Consider the following 23,016-nt stretch of genomic DNA (forward strand, 5'->3'; position numbering starts at 1 on the left):
TGAAAACAAAAGCTCATTCACTGTGCTCCCTTTTCCCATCCCTGAACACTGCATAGGGCAGGGAGTACATACATCCCATGATGGACCAGCTTGGCCTGCTCTGCAGTCATCAGCTCATCTGTGTTGGGGTTTTTTTTCCCCCCTCAGCTAAGTTTTCCATGGGCTTCACTGAATCTGGCCGAGATGTCTGCGTGAATGAATTCTGCACTGACCTGGAGTGAGGGACACCCTCAGGGCGGGAGGACCGCTGAATGTCTGGCTTCAGACAAGCAGTAATCAGCACCAATCATCCAGTAATAACCGCTGTGCATTTGTGACTTGTGAAACGGAAATAAAATCACAGCAAACGTCAGTCACCTCTACAGAAGAGTGGCAGCCTAATAAAGGTTTCCAAACGCAGAAAAGTTTCACCCAACACGAGACCAAAACCTACCGACGCAGTGATTTATTATACGGTCATAATGATTTTTGAAAAATCCTCCTGGCAAGGTAATAACTAAACTCAATAACCTACCCAATGTGCTGAAACATCAAGATCAAGCAAAGCAGCGAAACCGTGTACTATATTACACCCCTATCATTGGAATTTAATGATATGTTGTGCTGTAATCTTTTCATCTGTCTTTCCCCTTGTCTTTACTGAACTGAGAATAACCCTTGCAAAATCAATAACATACCAAAACTAAAGGAAATGGAGGAAGCCGAACGTACAAAGGAAAATCAAGACGAGACTAATGAAGAGACCTCAAACCAGGAGACAAAAAGAGAGAAAGACAGAGAAACAGTATGTTTGTGTGATGGAGTTGGTGAGAGAAAGACTGCGGGAGCGAGGATGAGGAAGTGGTGGTGCGAGGGATGGTACTAACCGGGGCACACTGCAATATTGCAGAGTTTGGACTGCACTTCCGGACCACCGCAGACCTTGCCGCCGTGCTGGGGGGCTACGCAGCTCCGGGTCCGGGTCCGAGAGCCCCTCCCACATGTGACCGAACACAGGCTCCACGGAGACCACTCCTCCCATAGCCCATGCACTGAAACAATACCACAGAACCACAGAATGGGGAGGACGTGTGGAGGGGAGGGACTCGGGCCACACCTCCCTGCTACCCATCAGCCAATGGTTATTAGGTACTGGACCGAGGGTGGGGGGGCGTCAACCGGTGCTGCCACAGCACCCTGCGTAGCTACATGCTCTTGCCAATCCCTCGAGTTGCTTGCCCTGCCTCCCATCTGTAGACTCCACCCCCGACTCCTTAACTAAAGAAGAACTTTTGTGCCTCTTCCCACCTTTATTGATACATTGGGGGCAAAGCTATAAATCATACAGGGAGAGATGATGCTGGGAAAAAAAGTCATGGTTAATGGAGTATGCATGACTAAAGGAGGAGCCAGAGCAAGACACATTCTTAATCCCTCAATTTAACATTAAAAAATAAAAACTTAAAAAAACCTCAGGTTACACAGCTCGCATGATGAAAGGATCATGTCTTTCCACCCACACTCGTGTCATGTAAGAATGGAATGAGTTTCAGAGTAACTGTGAATACCAAAAACATTGTGGGTGTATGTGCATACACAGCAGAGCTCAGTTAAGTGTAAAATAGAGGCTATTAAATGGGCCAAATGTCTGGAGTGTCTTGTGTGGAATTTTATGTCTCCCTTTTTTACTGTACTATAAGTGGAAGTTTAAAAGCAGATGCAAAAGTTACTGGCATCTTGCATCACACTTTTGTTGTCATTTCATCATAGTATCCCTGATAATATTAGTTTTGTGATTGTTCAGAGGCAAAAAAAAAGAAAACTGACACCACCACAGATATATTGTTGAAAGAAATTAAGAGAAGCTTAAACACTGAGAGGGTCCATGTTTCCCATGTTTTGTGTGTGTGTGTGTGTGTGTGTGTGTGTGTGTGTGTGTGTGTGGGGTCTCTGGGAATTAACAGGTGCGGGGGGGGGGGGCTTTCTCCCTTTCTTCAGGCTCCTCATTTGATGCAACTGCAGCACTGAGCGAAGGCGCAGTTGACATGGCCATGGGTGAAAGGAAAGGTCAAGGGAGGAAGGTGAGCAAAACCCGCAGATGACCACCACTGTTAGGAGTCGCACCCAACACGAGCTGCAGAAAGAGCCAGAACATCCAAGCTGTTTTTTCTTTTTTGCCCTTTCCAGCCACTTCGCTCCTTCTCGGGTAAGGAGAGCTCAACGGGAGCTCAGGGAGACCGTGGATTGAACCGACCCGGGGCGCTATCCATCGACCAAGCGGCCCGTCGTTGACTCTCCTCCATCACCATGCACAAGGTGTACGGTAAGGAGCCCTGGGGAGTCGTGCGTTAGCTGACAGCAGAGCCACGGTTCGCTGGGGGCAGATATGCAGGTCCCTCGCATGTACAGCAGACATGTACCCTGCATTATGCATGTTAATGAATAATTGAAGCAGCACGGCAGCGCCGAGCTCGAGGGACGAGTACAGGGCAGCGAGGCACTTGGCGGGAAGGGCGAGGGAGCAAAACGGAGAGAGAGATATATATCGTATGGCCAGCGAGAGGAGAGAAGAAGAAAGTTCAGGTTTTCTCTTTGCAATTAAAAATTATAAGGCAGGAAATAAATTGCAGTTGGTTTAATATTAAGAAAACATAAAGACCCTCTCATTTCATTGCTTTAAAATGGTTTACTAGGGTACTGTTTCCAAGGCACGGGAGACCACTTGCGTTAAATCCTTTAATCCACAGCTATGTTGAGCCTAACCATAACAAGACCGCCTCCGTACTCATATATTCGCTCTGTTCTGAATGAAAGGAAGTCAAAAGAGTGGAAATCAGGAGAATGCTGGAAAAGATGGACGGAAAAAGGGAAATGGGTAGACCCTAAAATTCCTCATTTCTATTCTCTGTCCCTGCAGTGCGTCCTTGTCAAATAGGATCCTTCGTATTCTGAGATTTTCGCCCGTTCCCCTGCCGAGTTGCCATTGATCACGAAGGTTAAAAGTAGGTAAAAAGGAGAGCGACGTTGGAAACGCCCCAGACAGGGATACAAGGCAGGGAGGTAATCTACTTTGTTTTTTAGCAGCAGAGTTATTGAGACAGACGGCCTGCACTCTTCGATTTATTGAATTCACGGAACCTGCCCTCATTTTAACATGCAGCTGACCTCAGTTTGGCTTTCCATCACCCACGAGTCCACGGCGGCCCCGGCTTACACGGTTTCCTTAGAATTCACAGTACAGCACAGTCGTGGCTGCAGATGGGGTTCATTCGACAGATTATGCTATAGTCTCTCAATGGAGGATCGCTTTTGGTGAAGCCATCGATGAGCTGAGCCTCAACAAAAAAAGACGGCAGGTCCATCTCCCAAAAGGGGTCTTTCGGTTGTGCCCGTCATCTAATTTGCTGCAATTAAATATCAAGTACAAATAGGTTTCCTTCTGACGTCACACTCCACTTGCACGAGAACCCGGCAGGACTCGCGCCCATATTGTGCTCCACGAATAGGATGGCGGGACCCGTTCGTTACTCGTCGGACGCCACTCCGAATGTACACCGCGCACCTTGCAGCACTTTGCGCGGTTTTATTCCCCACAGCCTCCTTTGCTCACGGAAACTTTGTGGATGACATTTTGCTGTTTTCCTGCACGCCTTTCTTTCCATTGCCCCGCGTGTTTCGAGTGAATCTCTCTGAAGGTGTAAGCATGCCAACCCCCTCCTTCCTCCCAGGGATCATTTCTGTAAATGAAGCCACGAGCGGCTGCGATTCGCTGCCCTCTGCTCTTACCTGTCGGAAGGGTAAACGGAGAAACACCGTTTGCCAAGCGCTAGGCTCGTTCCCGCCGTGAAGTAGGCGTCACCTGTAAAAATGCTGTCTGGTCAATTACATGCTGACTAAGTTGCTCTTCCTCTAATCCCCAGGGGTGTGGTGTATATGTATAGGGGTAGCATGGCGACACAGCGAGTTACACCGCTGTCTCACAGCGCCTGGGTGGTGGGAGAGAACGTGGGTTCAATCCTCACTAAGTCCGTGTTGCGTTGTGGGTGCTCTGGTTTCCTCCCACAGTCCAAAGACATGCTGTTCAGGTTCACAGAGAGTGTGTTTCACTGATGTATGGATGAGTGACCCAGTCTAAGTAGTGTATCTAGCAGTGTAAGTCACCCCCCGTGAACAAGGTGTGTGGGCTGATAACGCTACGTAGAGTTCATCGGAAGTCGCTTTGGAGAGAAGTGTCTGCTAAATGAATAAATGTAAATGTCCATCCTTCAGGTGGAGGCGACAGGGAAGGGGGCGCGAGACCGCATCCCTCTCTTGCGACTATTATTGCGGCCCTGTCGGCCACAGGGAATAAAGCGCTTCGCTCAGGAGGGAACCGCCGCAGCGCAGTCACGAGAACTCCCCACCTGCCAACCACAGGCGAACTGCGAGGCCCCCGGAGGCGGACAGCGAAAGCGGCAGCGTGGGAATATTCCTGCCGGACATTACAGAAGCGAAACCGATCGGCCGCCACCTGTTACCAAAAAAAACAGCAGCCCTGGCCAGTGAGCCAGAATACTCCCCGAATATTTAAACCGCCACCTGTCTTTCCGAGAGAAACTCGGAGACATCGAGAATGACGATGCGCAACCAGAGGAAGTCATCCGCTTTGCTCCCTTTGGTGGCACCCCCAGCACCCTGGGAGGGATAAGCCAGCAGACTCATGAAAGCATTCGATACCAAAGGCAGCTCTCATTTTTATTTGCAAACTCCTCCCCGACACCTGGAATGGAGATTAATACCTCATCCAAACGCCGCAGGTTTCCGTGTCCTCTTTGGTTTTCTATGAACGCTTTCAAAATTTAACGCGGCGCCACCTGAAGGTAAAACCACGCAACTGCGCATCCCCTCCACGTGCGGTTGGACATTTCCCACAAGGTGTGCCCAGGTAGGACAGGTGAAGAGATGGGCAAAGACACATGAATGCTCATATTAAAGAGACAAAATGATTTTATGAGACAGCAAGAACTCTGAAGCGCGCGAAATAAGCATGAAAAGACCGAGCAAACGGAAGAAAGAATTAAGCAATAATAACAATAATAAGGAGGAAAAGCGTAATGAAGCGTACCTGGAACCTGGCAGAATAAATGTTGTGTGCTCTTTAGACTCTTCTCAGCAATTGCTAGTGAATATGCAAAAGACAGCGGGGTCGGGCTAATTAGCGATGCAGCGAGCCGCGCATCCTTAAACTTCCCGGCCAGCGCACGCCGCTCATAATATTGACGCGAAAAACATGAAAGTGTGTTAAACTCGCATGTGCGTGATTCACCATCTGGGCCGCGTGGCGGATCAGGGTCAGGCACCGTATTTAGACTAGCGGGCAACAGAGCACACAGCTGCGTCGAGCGAGTAGCCAAGAATAACACGTGGGCCGCTAGCGCCGCCGACCGTGAAGACGACGGTGCTCAGAAGATGACGCTAATCTAATAATTTAAATCCTCTTTTGGGGTGTCCTGCGGTCGTGGTGGAATTCAATTTTAAACCCACTTTGACCTTTCGTGAGAGGTCTTTAAAAACCAGATTATGTCGCCTTTAAATGTTATCGCATCTCGGAATTGAAATCTAAACGAAGAGGGAGGCGGTGACTTTGGAGGACTGGCCCAGGCGTCAGAGGTTTCAGAGCGAAGTCGTTGCCTTTTAATTAGACGCTCAGTTCCCAGGAGCTGATGTATGGGGCCTTCAGATGAAGTTCTGAGAGATGCTCTACATTTCTTGCGGAAAACATTCCGCACCATATTTTTCTCAGAGTTAAAGCCCTAGATTCCCCCTTTTCTGAAAACGAATCTTTTGGCCACTTGGTTGACAACTACCTTTCGAAACCAGTTGCTCGGTTCTGCAGGATGACCCGCTCTTGGTAGCACATGGTTTTTTTTATGTGTTCATTAATGTATTTGTTCACTTTGTTGCTGTGCACTAAACTATTCTGAAAAAATGACAGCGCTTTTCCAGTCTTTTTTCGACCTTCTACATCCTCCTGACTCTTCATTCCATTTTAAGATTAATAGACGTTTCCTTGGCCTTCATGATGGCATAACAGACCTGCTCTGCTCTTTCACTTGTCCCTTTTCATGAGCTCACTAATCGCCTTCGCTCGGGAAACTGAACATGAGCGGGTTCTACACAACGCAAGAAAGTCCTTCGCCGTTTCAACGCAAACTCTAGAAAACGGGACACATCTGGCGCAACGCAAACTCATCACATAAACGCGATAGCCGTTTTCATTTATATTTTAATATAATTCGAAAAAATATCTGAATGATTTATTTTGTTTGTAAATTCATATTAGTATAGTATTTATTTGTTGTATTTTCAAACAATGTTACCTTATTGCTACCCTTTGGTGTCGTTCTGTATATTAAATGTGCCTGAATGAGTCCCAAACCATGTTAAATTCCTTGTATGTACTTGGCCTTTAAAGCCTTATCATATAGAGATTTATATGCGAGCAAAGAAACGACAAAAAATTTGTGTTACAATGGAACAAAAGAAGAAATAATCAGTGGTGAACACTGAAAATTACGGCAAGGACCGAAGTTCCTTCCACGCAAAGAGCACCTGCGTGCAGAAATCACCCGTTCCACCATTTACCTTCATCAAGTCTAGGCTTCCAACCGTGAATTTTTACCATGCCGAAAACTACCATATGAAGAAGAATATGTCCAATTTTCACGGAATGCAATATACTTTTAAGGAGACGGAACCCCCGGTTTGTGCAGACGATCAGTTTTCAGTAACACAATTTTCAGCGATCAGCGTAAAACAAACTCGGCTGTAACCGCTTTCCGCACATCACCTTTGTTTCAACTTATGCCAAGCATCGGTAGGCAAGTTGGTGGAGTAACGCGACCGGAGCCTTGAACACCCGAGCAGGTGTCGGCACCAGAAAGCGGCTACCGGGCAGCTGGCGGATCGCGAACAACCGTGGGGTCGGAGCAAATCGGCCGTGGGTTTGCTCGTGGACGAGAGAGAGAGAGAGAGAGAGAGCACGTTGCTGCACTTTACCACAGCTGTTTAATAATAAAGAGGTCATCTGAGTGCCGCGTGCTATTTAAAGGACACGTCGCTGAATTTATGCGTGTTTCTGAAAGCCGTGGCCCCGACTCCTCCCGGCAGTGCCAGAACTACTTTGTTTTCGGAAGGTAAAGCGACGGGAAACGCGACTGCCTTTTCAGACCCCTGGCAAGAGACGGTTAAACGGTCTACGACTTCGCTGCAAGTTTTTATAGTTAGTATTATTGAGCAAAGCTACGAATTTAGCCTAGCGGGTCTTGCCTTCGCCCTCCGAGTCCTGGCGCACGTCTCGTGAAGCCCAGAACTCTGCTTCCCCTCAAAAGCAGAGCGAGGTTAATGTTGGGAAAAGGAAAGCGATTAACAAAGCGTAAAAAACGAGGCAGGCGGGGTGCGGTGAAGGAGCGCGTGGCCCACTAACAGCCCAGCAGAACCTGTCCGCTTGGATTTTCCCATCATCACACGGGAGATTCCATGCGACTGCCTTTCCCTCCTGCCCTCCGAGCAGAGCAAACCTGAGAGGAGAAGCGGCAAAGCAAACAAGCAAACAAACAAACAAACAAACAAAACAACACACCGACAAGTATCCGTCTCATCGGAGGAACTGGGCACCAAGTCAGTCCTCCCACTGCGCAGCAAATAAGACCTTCAGACAGGAAAATTGAGCGGACAAATTTGCATAAAAATAAGATCTGCACATACACACTGACAATGAAGACATCAGCCTATGTGTCATCTCATTAAAACACCCCTAAATGTCAAGCTCTGCAGAAAATATACATATATTGGAGGGAAAAAAATGCTCAGTAAACACCACATATCTCTGCGTAGGAAATGCCACACATCACGTAACAAACACTAATTTGGGGTTTAATCATGGCAGAAGTTCTCCGATTTCCCTGCCGGGGTGCGGTTTATGGTGCGCCAGACGGATTACCCACAATGCAGCAGAAGGACCGTGAGTTAAACTGTGAGGAAGCTGTGGCACCTCGGCGGTGAAGACGCACACTGCACGTGGATGGAGGAGAAACAGCAGAGAAACTGCAGACCCGGAGAAAGTGCCGCAGGAATCCTTGGCAAACCCGAGTGCCGGCCGTGCTTTAAAACGCTGCAGAACATTAGCGTTGTCCAAATGACACAAGTGTTTGTGCGTTCCCACGTGTGTGTGTGTGACATCAAAAACCGACAACAGAGCACCACGACAAACAACATCACTTTATCACTTTGATCCCGAGCTTAAGAAACCAGGAGATTAGCGTGTGATGTGTTTAACAGTGTGCTCAGTGTAGCAGATGGTGCGCGCGTGTGTGTGTGTGTGTGTGTGTGTGTGTGTGTGTTTTATTTGGACAAATCATCGAGCGGAAGTTGTGAACACGTCTGTGTGCTGTCGTCAATCAGCTGATTTACATGAATACACGAACATCCCGGTGAGGTTGTGTATCGCGGTGTACGGATACACGTACGACTACGCACATTGAGGCGAGCGCACATCACGAAGGGCATTGGGGCCATACCTGCCTGCCGCCGCGGCTCACCTGGGCAGGTGGCGGTGTTGTTGCACGTGCGCGTCTCCCTCAGTGGGCCGCTGCACAGCGTACCGTAAGGCGAGGAGACGCAGGAGCGAGTGCGGACCTGCCAGCCCTGACCGCATGTCAGCGAACACACGCTCCACTGGGACCAGGCCTCTGCCGCAGGATCACCTGAATTGGAAGCGAGAGATGACTGTCATAGTGGGGAGGTGCTTCATGAAGGAAGGGAGGGGCCTGATGAGAAGGGGAGGGGCTTGAGGAGAAGAGGAGGGGTCTGGGGAAGGAGGGAATGGGCCTGATGAGAAGGGGAGATGCTTGGGGAATGAGAGGAGGAACCTGAACAGAAAGGGTGGGGCCTAGGGAAGGAGGGGAGTGGCCTAATGAAAATGGGATGAGCCTGGGGAAGGAGGGGAGGGACCTGAAGAGAAGGGGAGGGGCCTGGAGAAGGAGGGGAGTGGCCTAATGAAAATGGGATGAGCCTAAGGTATGTGCTTAAGACAAAAGAGGAGGGTCAAATGTAAGCTAAATCAGAGAAACCCAAGCAGCTGCGACAGTTTCCAGTATCTTTGTTGTCCTCAAACGGTTACTATGAATGTACTGTTAGGTGGAGACAGGGGGAGGGAGAGGAGATCCTCACCACTCTGTCCTCCCCCCCTCCTCCCAGTATATCAACCGGGTGGCAACAATTCATACGAGTCAGCCGGTGCGGGAGGCCAAATTAAACGAAGGCACAAGTCGGAGGGTTTTTTTGCCTGGTGGATGGTTAATGGTCGGGACAGCTCTCCGCTGACAAATGGCCCACCAGGTACCCTTGTACCCTTACACCACCTCCTTGTGGTGCAGCTCATCAATTAGCAAAGGTTGGCAGCTCGTTGTTATGCAGCTCATCACCAATAGGAGGTGCCCTGATGAGCTTCCTTCCTGACACAGGCGGCAATACCTTCCCTGGGAATTTGCCCCAAATCAAAGGTTCATTTAGTTGCACGGCAACGGATTGATTGGAGGGCTTGTTCACAGATTGATGGCCTAAGAAAAGAGCTTGTTGTTCTACGAGATCAGTGAATCAATCGCTTATCTATCCGGCTGTATTTACATTTACTCATTTACCAGACATGTTTCTCCTAAGCAATGTACATCTCGGAAAGCAATACAACAGGGCATCACACCAACAGTTCTAGATGCCGACGGGTGATCTTGAGTACAGTCAATCTAACACTACCACCAGCACAAATTTAAGTCAGTGTAAACTGTGTAAATCATCACCGAAGCATCTTGATAAATAATCACCTACAACATCTGACAACGCAATTGGATTCATAATGGGATTATTGCTCAGATGGGCACCTTGCTCAGAGGTAGACTACAGGATGTCTTTACTCTTCAGTGTTTTCATACTCAGGCACATCAGCGGAGGGCCAGGAACTCACCCGTTTGGGCCTGGAAGACCCCTGGCTGGTCTGCTGACCTCGGCCGCTGTGTCTTCACCTTCTGGTCCTCATCCTCCGGGTCTGTTCACAAACGAGAGAACACAATGAATGGGTATGCATTCCACAACAAATAGGCCAGAACTGGACATGTGAAAACATCCGAAAACAGAGGTTTAAAACTGGGGGAATTGGTTCCATAGCCAACACCTGGAATAGCTTCAGTTCTATTTTGGAAATAAGTTCTAACCATACATAGTATAGCGGCATACTCCATATGTACACATTTTCCCATCATCCTTATACAACTGTGAATTGGTGGGGGGGTGGGGGGGGGGGGCTGGTGTCATTCAATGGCTTTCATGGGCCTGGATTTTATCTCTGTGCTGATGAATCACTTGATTTAAGTCCTCGTCTCAGACCAGGTAGTGTTATGGGCACCGCTGGATGGCTGGAGTACGGCACAGTCGCCTGGTGACCAAGGCGTGAATTTATGGCTCAAGCGGCTGTAAATTTGAGAGACTGCCCACCTGCCAGTCCTGGAGGTGGAGGATATGATCACGGTACAACACCCCTCAGGACTGGCCTTATTGAACCAGTCCGGTAGCAGGTTCGAGCAGCTGCAACGGGCGACAAAACAGCCGGTATGTTTGTGAAACCTCAGGAAATCATGACTGCAGACAAGTGCCGGGGTAGAGGATTTCCCTTTAAAGTGGCCAGAATTAAAGAAGAAAACAAACACCGACAAAATTATCCTTTGAGGCGCTTTTTCTCCAGAACAATTTCTGTAAGTGTTGGGAAATTACATGTTAATGTTTGGGATAATTCCTCCTCGCAACATGCTTCCCCCGCAGGGGGTACATTTCTTTATTTCCTCTCCTTTCAGAACAATTTATAAAGCGGGAGGCTGACAGCGGCAGAGGTTAATTAATCATGGGCTGGAGTTTGATATCGAGCAGACAGAAGAGTGATCCGACGGCGGCTCTCGGAATGCAGCCGTGTTGGGTATTTTCGTGCGGCTCGAAGGGTCAGGTATTGGAGTCTCTCCCTCCCTCCTACCTGCGCGTTTGCAGGAGATGAATTAAGGCTGTTGGGCTGAATTGATTGGATTCAATTGGTCTGGCTTGGCTTTATCTACCCTCTTTACTGGGGCCCGGATGCTCTTGTGTGTCAGTATGTGTTGCCTCAGCATGGACACCTTTTAGCGTTTGAGCGTGTGTGTGTGTGTGTGTGTGTGTGTGTGTGTGTGTGTGTGTGTTGGGTATTGTAACATAAGAATTGCTGCAGAGCCTACGGGCCCAGCTCAGTCCGGACAGCTCCCCTCGAGGATGTCTTTTTGAGGTTTCACCTCATCGTTACATCACATTATTCATTTGCCCGTCGCCTTTCTCCAAGGTGACTTAATCTACTTACTGTGATTTACATAATTACTAATGCTTATTAAAGACAGCTAAGGTTATGAAAAGATCGGATTCTCTTGAAAAAGAGAGCAATGTTCGGAAAAGCTGGAGAAAATCGAAGCGAGAGACCGGCAATCGGACAGATTGACTCAGTTAATGACGAGGGACACAAGCGGAAGACAGATTGTTTTAAACAAGGGTTTCTCCCAGAACACTGTATGGATGTGGACTTTGGACACCGAAGAAGCAGAACAGGAGAAACATGGACTCCTTTGAACCGTATCGACCTTGTACCGTATCGCGATTCTCTCAAAAGATGGTAATGACTGGAAAAGTTGGAAAAAAAAGGAAGACCTCAATGACACAAGTGGAGAAGAGAACATTCTGGAACAATTCTATGTATGTGACCAACAAACATGAAAATGGGCTAAATGGCACTTAACTGGCACCTGAAAGGGTTGAGAGTCACACCTGGACCAACTCTGGAAACCATTAACCTCGTGACTTGAGAACATCGCTGGCATCCAACAGTTAAACGTTTTGCGGTTTATATACATGTTCTGCATTTTGTGCGAAGGAGCCAGGTTTTTAAAATGCAACGCTGTACCTTTTTTTTTTGAGCAACTGGAACAGTGAGTTATTGGCTTCTCCCTCGCTCGCTCACTCGGACCTTCGCAGGAAATGAATTAGGGCTGTTAGGGCAAATTGGAGGGATTTAATTGGTCTGCCTCAACATTATCTTTATTATACACTGGGCGTTGACCAAGTCCATGCCTGGACACCCATTCCATCCATTGGCCTCAATCAATACTCCTCCTGGGCTTTTAGGGCTGTTGGCCAGACTCCTCTCTTTGAGCTAAGCGGTGGGATTCGGGAGCTCCGTAGACCTCATGGGTGCTAAAGAAGCAACAGTAGACGTGTGTTTGCCATTGCCTACCTGCTTGTGCCATAGTTCACAGTGAGCACATAATTTTGCAACTGTAGTGAAATGGACGAAGGACTCAAAAGGCAGTCCTGCCACTGGACTGAAACCTGCATCAAATCCAGCTCCTTGGGATGACTTTGAACACACGCACACACAAACACACACACACACAACCTGCTGCTCATGCAACACAAGGGGCTCAGCCGTTGAAACTTGTCATCTACCAGCTGGAGCTCCTGGTATCTCTGTGACCGTCCACATGGTTGTAGCAACACCACCCAACCCCGTGCTGCTTTGAGTAAACGTATCAGACACCGTCCATCTCCGTGGGAGGCTGTACTCACCTGACAGTGAAAGAACTCGCTAGAACCATGATCGGAATCGCACAGAATTGTGTAACTGTGAATAAGTTGGCTGTGGAGTGCGATGGCATCTTTCTCTTGTGCATGCCAAACGGATGGTGCACCTTCCGCGTAGATCATCGTACCTGGCATCCCAACGTCCGGTCTGAACGCATCCCACTGCCCCGTTGCTTAAAACACACGCTCCAGCCAACGGCCGACACCACAGTTACGATGGGAGCCGGGAAGTTAACGCTATCTTCAAACACACCAGAGTAAACATGGTGTGAAATTGCTGTGACAATGTTTCATAATAACTACCCTTTACTGCAGGCAAGCAGCTGTAATACTGCCTGAATAAGAGATGGATCTTTGGAAAAATTGCACAAGACAAATAAAACCTTTTTTTCTATTCCGACAAAGACCGAGGCTAAGAAAGAGGATTTGGGGGGGTGCCAGTTTGAGCCCAATTCGGCCTTTGTTGAGCACAGTCCGGATTTAGCTTGGCTAAGAGGCACTGGAGGCACCCCGGGATCCGTGGATTACGGCGCGAGCGCTGGGACGAATGCCGTTTCCATATTTGCCCGGAAGCGGGAGGCAAGGACACGGAACAGCACAACGCGTGAGCGTGCGCCCGCACTATTTATGGCAGTGACAACAGTGTCAAACTCTCAATCGAGGCGGTTTCACAATGTTCCCGGAGCGTTGCATCACGGAGCAGGAGGAGCACAGCGCGGCCTCGGCGCTGTTCCTTCACCGACTCCCGTTATGAATAACTACGAGATAAATTTCTGATCTCTGGAGTTTTTGTTGCATTCTTTGCCAGATCTGGAGACAGAACAGGGCTGTAGAGCTTGCCCTCAGATGACAGTTAAAACCACCATTTATTACCAGTCACTAGTTACAATTTTATTATGAGCATATTTAATCAGCCAGCATCATCTTGACCATCATTATTAAGGCAATAGTAAATGTCTACGAGTAATTAAGGTATAATAACTACCAAGAGTAGCAATGTACAGGTAAATGTCTAACGCTAAAATATGGAACAGTAACTATGTACCAGTACCTCTGTAGGAACTCCAAAACAGGAGTTATGTGCTATAAGCAATGCATTCAAAGACTGGCTGCCATGTGGCACTGCTATGATTGCAGTCCATCAGTGCATACAGCACAGCAGGCAGTCTTAGAACTTATTGACTGCCACACATACCTAGAAATATCTACGTGGCAATGTGTAATGTATGTGAGTCAATACGTACAATTAAATATATAACAGTGTGTCTGTAATGATAATTAATCAGCAGCAACAAGTACATGTAGACATGTAATAGTCCCTACACAATAGGAGCTCCCTAAAAGTAACTCCATCAGAAACTTAATGTAACAGTAACTATGTAAACTTTACAGCACCTGCATTAAAGTAATTGTGCAGAAGTAACTGTAATATATAACAGGAACTACATAACAGCAGCTTTTCACAAATCAAACATTACAGCGCCTATGCAATAATATGAAACGGTGACTATTGCACCTATGTACTAGTAACCGTATGAGTAACTATGTAATCAGAACTACATGACAGCAGGGATCATGCATGAGTAACTTCATGTAACTACGCAATCGCAACTGTATACGAAACTCCGTATGAGCAATGTAACTACCAACAAGTAACTGTACATAAGTACGTAACAGCGATAACCCAACAGTTACTATGTAGGAGTAGCTATGTAACGATACCTATGAGTAACTAAACACAGCTACAAAACAGCATTTACATTAAAGCTACTATTACATTACATATCTACATAAGAGTAACTATGGAGAAGTGTCCACGGAACTACATAACAGTAGATCAAGAAGCTCTGTTGCCACCTGCACACCCACACACCACACACACACACACACACACTCACACAGAAGCCCCACAGCACCTGAAGTGGACCCCAGGGGTGCGAGAGCCCTTAATGGAAAACCAAGGGCATGAAACCCATTGGAGGTGGAGAGGCTGCCTTGCAGAAGTGAGCAAGGAGACCCATCAAATTTGATCTGGTGTCGTGCGTCTTTACAACACAGCTGTGACAAAGCGCTCCGTCGAGCTTCTCCAGAGCGAATTGAAAGGAGAAGAACAAGAACTAAGCCGAGGGAGGAAAATGACTCCCTGACCTCTCAGATGGAGGGCAATTAAGTACAACAGCCAGAAAATAGCTTCATATAAACTCCAAACACATAACAAAACACACATATTAAAGAGAAGCATGGGCTTCGGCTCAAGACGGAACAAGCGCATTGTAATGATATCGAATCTCCGCTGGAGTCGAGCACCAGTAGCTGGAGGATAGATTCTCTGCGAGAGAATGCGCCGGATAATTAGCAGTTTTACTGATAGCTAATTACAGAGATACCAGTGCGCATTAAAGGGATTGTTTCTCTTCTACGCGGGCAAAAAAAGCTCAGTGAATCGCAAGTTATTAAATCCTGCATCAAGTGCAATATTTTAGGATGCGGAATAGATGGAGAACCGAACAACGGATATGTTTAATTGCTTCTTGATGTTAGACTGCAAGTATGAATCTGATGGCAATGACAACCTTGTGACATACACACAAATTAAAAAAAATACAAACGAGGACCGATTTACATTTCTCAGCTTTACGGTGATTTATTGTGACATGATCAACTCGAGAGGGAATAATTATTATTAACTTTTATTTATCTCACTGCTTTATCTGAAGTGGCATATAATGTTAGATAGTCAGCCGTACTATGATTTACCCATTTATACAGCTTGACCATTTTTACTACATCTTTTCGGGCTAAGAACTGTGATCAAGGGTACTGCAGCAGGACAGGGATTCAGATACCAGACCTTCCGACTGTAAGGTAATGGCTCTAACTGCCACACCACCTGTTGATCATCCAGCTTAACACAGCCTAACAATGATAAAACAATACAATAAATTATCCATAGAAATACTGAAGTGCAGTGCACTGATTTACCTTTTCATTTTAAATCAACACGAGGGATACACTTTTACGTGACCGTTAAAGATGGTCTTTGCTTTCCTCACGTTGAGTAACAAAAAGTCATTGTCACGACAGGGCAAAATTTAACATCCGACTGGTTAAATCGCCTGAAAGCATCTGAACTAATAACGATTGGGTCAGACATCCCCTTGTTTAGTCTGACATATTGAACCGGATGTTGAAAAATGAATACAAATTTTTATTAACCTTTATTTACCTGAACTCCTCTCTCCAAAATGACTCACCATGTTAGAAAACCAATTTTACATGAATTCACCTATTTATACAGCAAGATAAGTTTATTTACTGGATCACTTCTGGTAAGTACCTCAATCAACTGTGCAACATCAGGAGGTGGGATTTCAACCAGGGACCTTTAGCTTGCAAGGCAATGGCACAAACCACCAGCACTTTAATGTCAGATTAAGGACTAAATTATTCAATGTAGGATGACTATTTCTCAGCCATTTAATTCCATATTTAAAAAAAAAAAAAGCACAAAATTTGTTTTTACATTGATTAGCTAATACATTTTTTCAATGTCATTTACAGAATTACACTACGTATAATACTTTAACCATTTATAAAACTGGAGAGTTTTTGCTTTGTAAATTCATGGTAAATACCTTGAACAAGGGTACCGCAGCAGGATTCAGTGGGATTTGACGGAGGGTCTTTGCGTGCAAGGTCACAGCTCTAACCACTGCGCCACCTGATGACCTTGGTAACCCTAATAAATTAAAAAAAATAAAGTTTCTGCCCTCGCTGTGCACCCCTACACATAGATACAGTATGCAGCAAACTAAACAGCCTCTCAGAATACCCAAAAGAGGAACTCGCTTGAAGCCCTTATTGGAAGTGGTGTGAAAAACAAAGAAGATACATTTCAATATACAGATAGAAATGGACAAACCACATAAAAGAAACTCATCCAGCAATCTCTGAAATACACTTTATGCAGAGTCCACACTTCGCACTCTGCAGCAGACACGTGGGTGGTTCATGCACTCTCATACTAGCCTGTACATACAGTCAAATGTTTAAAAATGTAAGATTTACCTACAAAACATAATACACAGTAGAGAATGGGATATTTTGAGGCAATGCCTCTGCAAGGATATATAAGGTGAGGATGGAAAGCGATTCTGCTCACTGCAGCTCCTACATGAGTCTCAAATCACGATGGCAGAAGTCATGTGGTGCAACATATACGTTAACTTTAAACGAACTTTCGTCATTCTCTACCCCAACTTGGGGGGTAAACCAACACTGGGGGTGGGGGGGGGCAGGATGAAACCTGTCTTCAACAATAACCCCTGTGTTGTCTGAAAATGCATTTCACATGCTGATCACATGGTCCTGCTAGATGCTACGAACGTGTCGTCAAACACAGATGCCCGACACCCGTCTCAGCGTCCCTCCGTTCATCGATACACTGGTCGATAAGAGTTCAGAAGAACAAAGAGCTGTAACCGAGGACGCCCAGTGCAGAAACCTCAAATGACGCTCCAATTAACGGGCCCTCATTAGGAAATTAGGACCTCGGTTGCATCACGCCGCAGAGACCCTGCTTCTCACGAAGAGGACGACCCCAGGATCTGATCATCACACACACACCCTGATAACATAGCAGCTTCGTTCAGTACTTGATTGCATGCAAAGCCCACAGCCACGATCAATACCTGTCTTTGAAGGTTCTTCTCTTTGATAACCCCGCCTCTGCTCACCATCCCCCCCACCTGGTACACATTGGTCCAAATCTTTCTTCATTCGTTTTTCGCTTGTTCTCGTTCATCTTGATCCCCCCCCACAACCGCACAGAAGCACAATGCACATAATTTGCAGATATCGGCGTTACCACCGCCTCTTATTCAAAACCCCCCCGCAGCTGCTCTGTGGACATCATTATGAGAGATCAAATAAAAGAGGAATACGGCTCTTTCATAAACACTGACCGCAAAGCACATAAGACGACAGGCGAGATGAAACTGAAATTTAAAGACCACATACAGTCGCATATGAAATATTTGAGTGACTCGAAAACAGAAGTGCGGGCTTGATGTTTATGACAGCAGTGTAAAATATCAATGGTGCGCCGAGCAATTGGAGAGAACATTAAACAGCGCGGACCAGTAGAGAGACACGGGTTACCGCACGGTCTTCCAGCGGTGCAAAGAAAGCGGTTCTCTTAACCGGGCTCTTTCCACAGAGCACGGGTATCAAATAAAACAGGAGGACCGAAGGACTCCCACACAGTTCAGCTGGCAAGAAACAGAGCAGAAAGACAGAGGGGCCCGGTCCATCAGCAAACACATTTTCTTCCCCTGCCAGCATTCTTTGGCTCCTTGGTCCCTCTGAGGCAGGGTCGAGCGCAGAGCGTAAAGGTCCACCTTTGTGCCGCATGCGAGGGTAGAAAGTGTCAGAGTGTCCACGCAGCTGTACATGCCCTCCCCGTATAATGATCACACATCATCCTGAAGCTTCCAACTGTGACTGACTTTGAAAGTGGGCAGAAATGATCTTTGGACACTTGGGTTGGGGCCGTTGCATTCAAGCCGGAGCTGGATAAGCAGAAGAAGATATCTGGGACCCAATCTCGACCTTGACCGCCCACCTCGGCCTGCTGCCCCGGTGACTCTGACAGGTGGCACGGCGATAGCGGCGATGCTCTCGATCTCTTTGCCCTTGTCATGGGGGAGGTGTTAGATAGAGGGGCAAATCTGCCGCCCTACCAGCACTCCATTGAGGATGGAGGTTATCCTGTCCAACTGTCAGGCAGAAGCTCGAGGGTTGGGGGTGCGGTGGGGGGTTATCGATCCAAGATCCAATTAACTTTCTTCCTGTGAGGCAGGGTTGTGTGTGTGTGTGTGTGTGGAGAGAGCGGAAGTGGTCCATTGTTCGGGAGGACTGCAGACCGTCCAGGCCGATGCGTTCGTCCATCACTGAGCCTTGCATCAGCTGCAGATGGTTGCCATGGCAGCGCTGTCACGAAGTCGCACGGCGAGAGAATAGTAATCAGGCCTCGCGAAGGGCAATCAATCATGTGGATGCTGGACTGGTTAGTGCAGCATTCTTCTCGGCACAGCGAATGACGCGAACGCCTGTACGGGGGAGGTGTGGCCCCTTGATGTCAACCTGGCAGCTGGCTGGCCAATAGGAGGCGAGTAACGGCCATACCAATATTTCAGCACAATGGGCATGGAGGGGAAGGGTAAGGATGGACGTTCGAGTTCGTTCCACAAAACCCCTCCACCAAACAAAGTCCTACTGGGAAGGGACTGAATTACCATTATTTATTAAGGAAAAACTTGTTGGCTCCTGGACTATTAAAAATTAAAAATAAATCAAAGGTAAAGGTATTTTTATGCATGGTAACAACAACATATTTACTATTATATCTGCATCAAAAATGACTGAATTCTATCACTTCATGTCCAAATTTTTAAAACTGGAAGCATAAACTCTGCAGGAGAATCAATCATTTTTGGACTGTCAGTGTCACACCTATAAACTCCAACTCATAAACCACAGGCCAAACACTTTAAACAGCGTAAGGGTATTCATGTTAGCAAATCTGTTTATATGATGTATATAATTTAGTTCATGTTTTTGTTCATATAGTTTGTCGAATTTAGTATTGAATCTCATTTTATCTGGAATTAAGTTCATATGTGATTAAGAGATGTGATTAAGAGAGAATGCAGAGCTTTGGTTTCGATGCGGCGGAAGCACAGTTTCACTTTGGTTTGCAGAGTGAAAAACACATAGTAGTAAGTACATAAAATACCTGTTGTGGGTATAAAATTACCATGTTACCAGGAAAAAAAAAAAAACGGCATATCTGTTTATAATCTGTGTTTGCAGTTCTTCATTTTATGGGACCCCGGTACATGAGAGAATTATTGTATTACCGCACACGCTCATCTAAGCCAGGTGCTCAGGTGCGTGTCAACATTTACATTATTCATTTCGCCGATGCTTTCCTCTACAGCAATGGAAAAACAACATTAAGATACTTACCCATTTATACAGCTGGGCATTTTTACTGGAACAATTTAAGGTAAGTACTTTGCTCAAGGGTACTACAGCCAGAGCTGGGATTTGAACCTACAACCTCTGGGTAAAAAGGCAGCAGCTCTAACTACTATGCAACCAGATGCTCACCATAAGGACGGCGAGGAGAAGATTTTAAACAGCGATCGAAGCGCGACCATGCACCTGCGGCCGTACTCAACACCATTATGGACCTTGCAACCAGGGGTCGCTTTGACACCACAGGCCCCTCTACATTCAGACATATCAATTTGCTGGTTTGCATGGAGCATAGCGGACACGGAGGACTGACTCACGCGGTAGGACTAAGTAAGAGTCTTGAGGAGACGCTGGGGACCCGAAGCGGTGGAGCACGTACTGTTGACATGGTGCAGGGTTCCTGTTAGTCTCGCAGATGGGTGAATCGCAGCAAGGTGCTGAGGTCACACCTGAGCGGGTGCACGTCCCAGGCACTTTGCAACAAAATCGCGTTGTGTGACTGGACCCCGATGCACGGCTAAAAAAAATAAATAAATAAATAAAAAAGGGTGGTCGTAAAAGGGAAACAATAGCGGCGAGGAAGGTCTGGGGGGAGCTATAAAACCATTGCAAGGTTTCCTTTCTAATCGCGACAACCTGACAAGTGGTGTTATGCCTTCCGCTGGAAAAGACTTTGCACCCTGACGACGACCTCCGCGCCTCCGGCACATCTCTATTTCCCAGCCAATGTCCGTGCCAGGGAATTAAAGGTATCGTGTCGCTACGAGACATCGTGTCCCTCCACCAGGGTCAACACAAATGGTTATAGGACAGACACCTGGATGCACAGCAAAGTACCCTGTCCTCCAGCAGCTCTTGACGGGAAGACACCGTGTCTCACTGAGGAATTCAAGGTCTGCCAAAATGGCATCAATCCCTGTAATTGTGCTCCTCTTTTCCGCAAAAGGTTCAGGCAATTTAGCCCGGAGATAGAGAGAATAATTTGGTCTAAATGGAGGCCGCGGCCAGAGGAGAAGCGAGGAAGCGGGAAGGAGTGAGATTTTGGGGTTGTGCACTTCGATGGAACGCTCCGTGCGGCTGCCCCGCATCCATTGATACGGCCTCCCCGGTCACCATGTGAATGGCAGCTCCAGTCCCACATCTACCGCGGCTCCACCCTGACAGCTGTAAAAATAGCATCCCGCTCCCCACCCGGCGCAGTCACGCCTGTAGCCACCTGGTCCAGCCAGACCCAGACCGAGTCACGGCACCAGGAACAAAGGAGGATTAAGCAACATCTCGATAAAAAGAAAGAGGGGGGGGAAAAAAAAAACACGGAAACATTAACCGCAGCTCTGCAGTGCTGCAGCACGGCTCATACAAAATTCCGCTCCTCTCTAGAACCTTCCGAGGAAAAGACGGAATGAAGCCGAGCGAAAAGAACGTCTCCGTGGAAAGCGGCAGACAAAACCCACGTCGGTTACGGAGCCAAGAAGTCGGCGTTCCGGAGAGTCCGACGTGGAACCGTGCGGGAAGAGAACACGGCATCCATACGGGTAGCACATCAGAACGCCTTTGGTTCAAACTGCTCAGACTGAGAACTGGTAAAATACCGTGTCCAGACGACAGACAAACGCATGCAGCCACGCGCAAAGATGCCCGCAGGAACACGCGAGGCTTCACCCAAAGACAGGGATGCTAGGGGACGTGGGAGGACCCCGCAAAGCGCTCTGCATCGATATCGGTCCCCCAGCCGTCACGCGGCTTCATTGTTTCGAGTCCTTGAGAGGCGGATAACGCAATAATACCCCGACGGGCTGGAAAGGATCTATTCTGCCGCCCTGAGCAGAGGTACGAGGGCCGGCCTGTCAGCGCTCTCTCTCTCTCTCTCTCGCTCGCTCTCTTTCCCCTCGGCAATGAAGTGACCCTGAGGCTGAGAGCCCCTATAGATTGCTGTTTCGTATCAAATGTAGCTGAGATAAGTTTGGCGCCCGGCGAAGAGGCGAGAGGCCAGGTTTCTATTAGCTCTGCTTCGCGCCGACACCCCGTCGCTCTGCGGGAGGAAGCGGCGCCGTCCTGTTTGTCGCTCATGCTTCATCTTCCTTCCCTCTCATGTTGCTGGGTGCTTGTGTGTGTGTGCGTGCGTGCGTGCGCGCGTGCATCAGTGCGTGGAGGGATCGTTTCATCCGTCGCTGCTCCCTCCACCCCAGTTACCCGACGCGATTGATAGTCGGAACTCGGAAGTGCGGTTAATCTCATTAGGGAGCGTCGTTTCAGCTCAGCCACCGCGAACCCCCCCCCCCCAACGCGGCTCCTCCACGCGAGGATCGTCACACTCGGCTCTCGCCTTTTTAATCGCCGCAAAATGCGACGGGCCAGAGAAGAGGGTTGAAAGGAGGGCGACGCTTTGAATTTCCCCTTCAATGAAGCTCGCCGTCGTTCGTTTGATATTTGGCGACGGCTTCAAACGTGCGCCAGGTTCGGCTCGACAAGATCGGCGTTCCCGTAACGCGAGTAGGACACCCCCTCCCTGGCAGCAGCTGGTCGTTCTAATAAACTTCACTCATTACTGTCGCAACGCTTCGTCTGCAGTCGAGCCTCGGCCCCCTTTCAAAGCGCGACATGCCAGGCTTCTGAGATGTTCTCCGGGATCAATGGGCGCTTCCTTAATCGCACCAGCGGCGGCCCCCTTCGCATCTGCAGAGCTGCTGTGTTGTTTGCCGCGTTTTCGCAAACAATAACACAAAATAAAAAGCAAACACTTTGAACTGCATAATTTATTGGCAAAATTGTTAAATTAATATTTTAATAGCACTTTTTGAATTTAAGCTCGTCTTTCTCCCGCTGCTCTACATTTCATTCTCGAGTTCTGCCGTTTCCCAGAGTGCTCTCTGCCCAGCGCTCGCAACGCTCTTATGAGTCTGTTGCTTTCTGGAGATGTAATTCTGGGAAATTTTGCGTTGCACAGCACTGCTCCTCGAAGAGCTGAGTATCTGGATTTTGGAGTACATTAAAATTCTTGCATCGTTTTCTCTTGCAATCAATGGTGACTACTCATCCATCCATCCATCCATCCATCCATCCATCGTTTGTCCAGCGCAGGCTCATTGTGGTCCAGACCCAATCCTGGATGCATACGACATGAGGCAGGGCACATCAGTGCACCACAGGGAAGTCATATACACTCACTCACTCACTCACTCACTCATTCTCTCTCTCACACACAAGGCAATTCAGAGGCACCGGTTCATCTGAAACCTGTACCTTTGGGAGGAAACCAGAGTACCCGGGTTAAAGTTGGTGAGGTGACTAGACAGCACCTTGAAGAAGTGAGGC

General features: G+C 47.7%; 1 protein-coding gene across 8 annotated transcripts in view; it reads right to left on the reverse strand.

Moving 5' to 3' along the window:
- The window catches only part of adgrb2 (adhesion G protein-coupled receptor B2), a 188,108-nt gene that overhangs the window by 92,961 nt on the left and 72,131 nt on the right, over positions 1–23,016 (reverse strand). For 6 of the 8 annotated variants that reach the window (XM_029248268.1, XM_029248266.1, XM_029248267.1 and 3 more), the window contains exons 3-5: positions 9,980–10,060; positions 8,559–8,723; positions 867–1,031 (exon numbers count right to left, since the gene is read on the reverse strand). In XM_029248268.1, coding sequence (XP_029104101.1) covers positions 867–1,031; positions 8,559–8,723; positions 9,980–10,060 — 411 coding nt within the window. Of the gene's footprint in view, positions 1–866; positions 1,032–8,537; positions 8,724–9,979; positions 10,061–23,016 lie in introns of all 8 variants that reach the window. The other 2 variants (XM_029248272.1, XM_029248270.1) reach the window with 2 other exon arrangements.

This window comes from Scleropages formosus, chromosome 23, assembly GCF_900964775.1.
Source record: "Scleropages formosus chromosome 23, fSclFor1.1, whole genome shotgun sequence".
NCBI lineage: Eukaryota > Metazoa > Chordata > Actinopteri > Osteoglossiformes > Osteoglossidae > Scleropages > Scleropages formosus.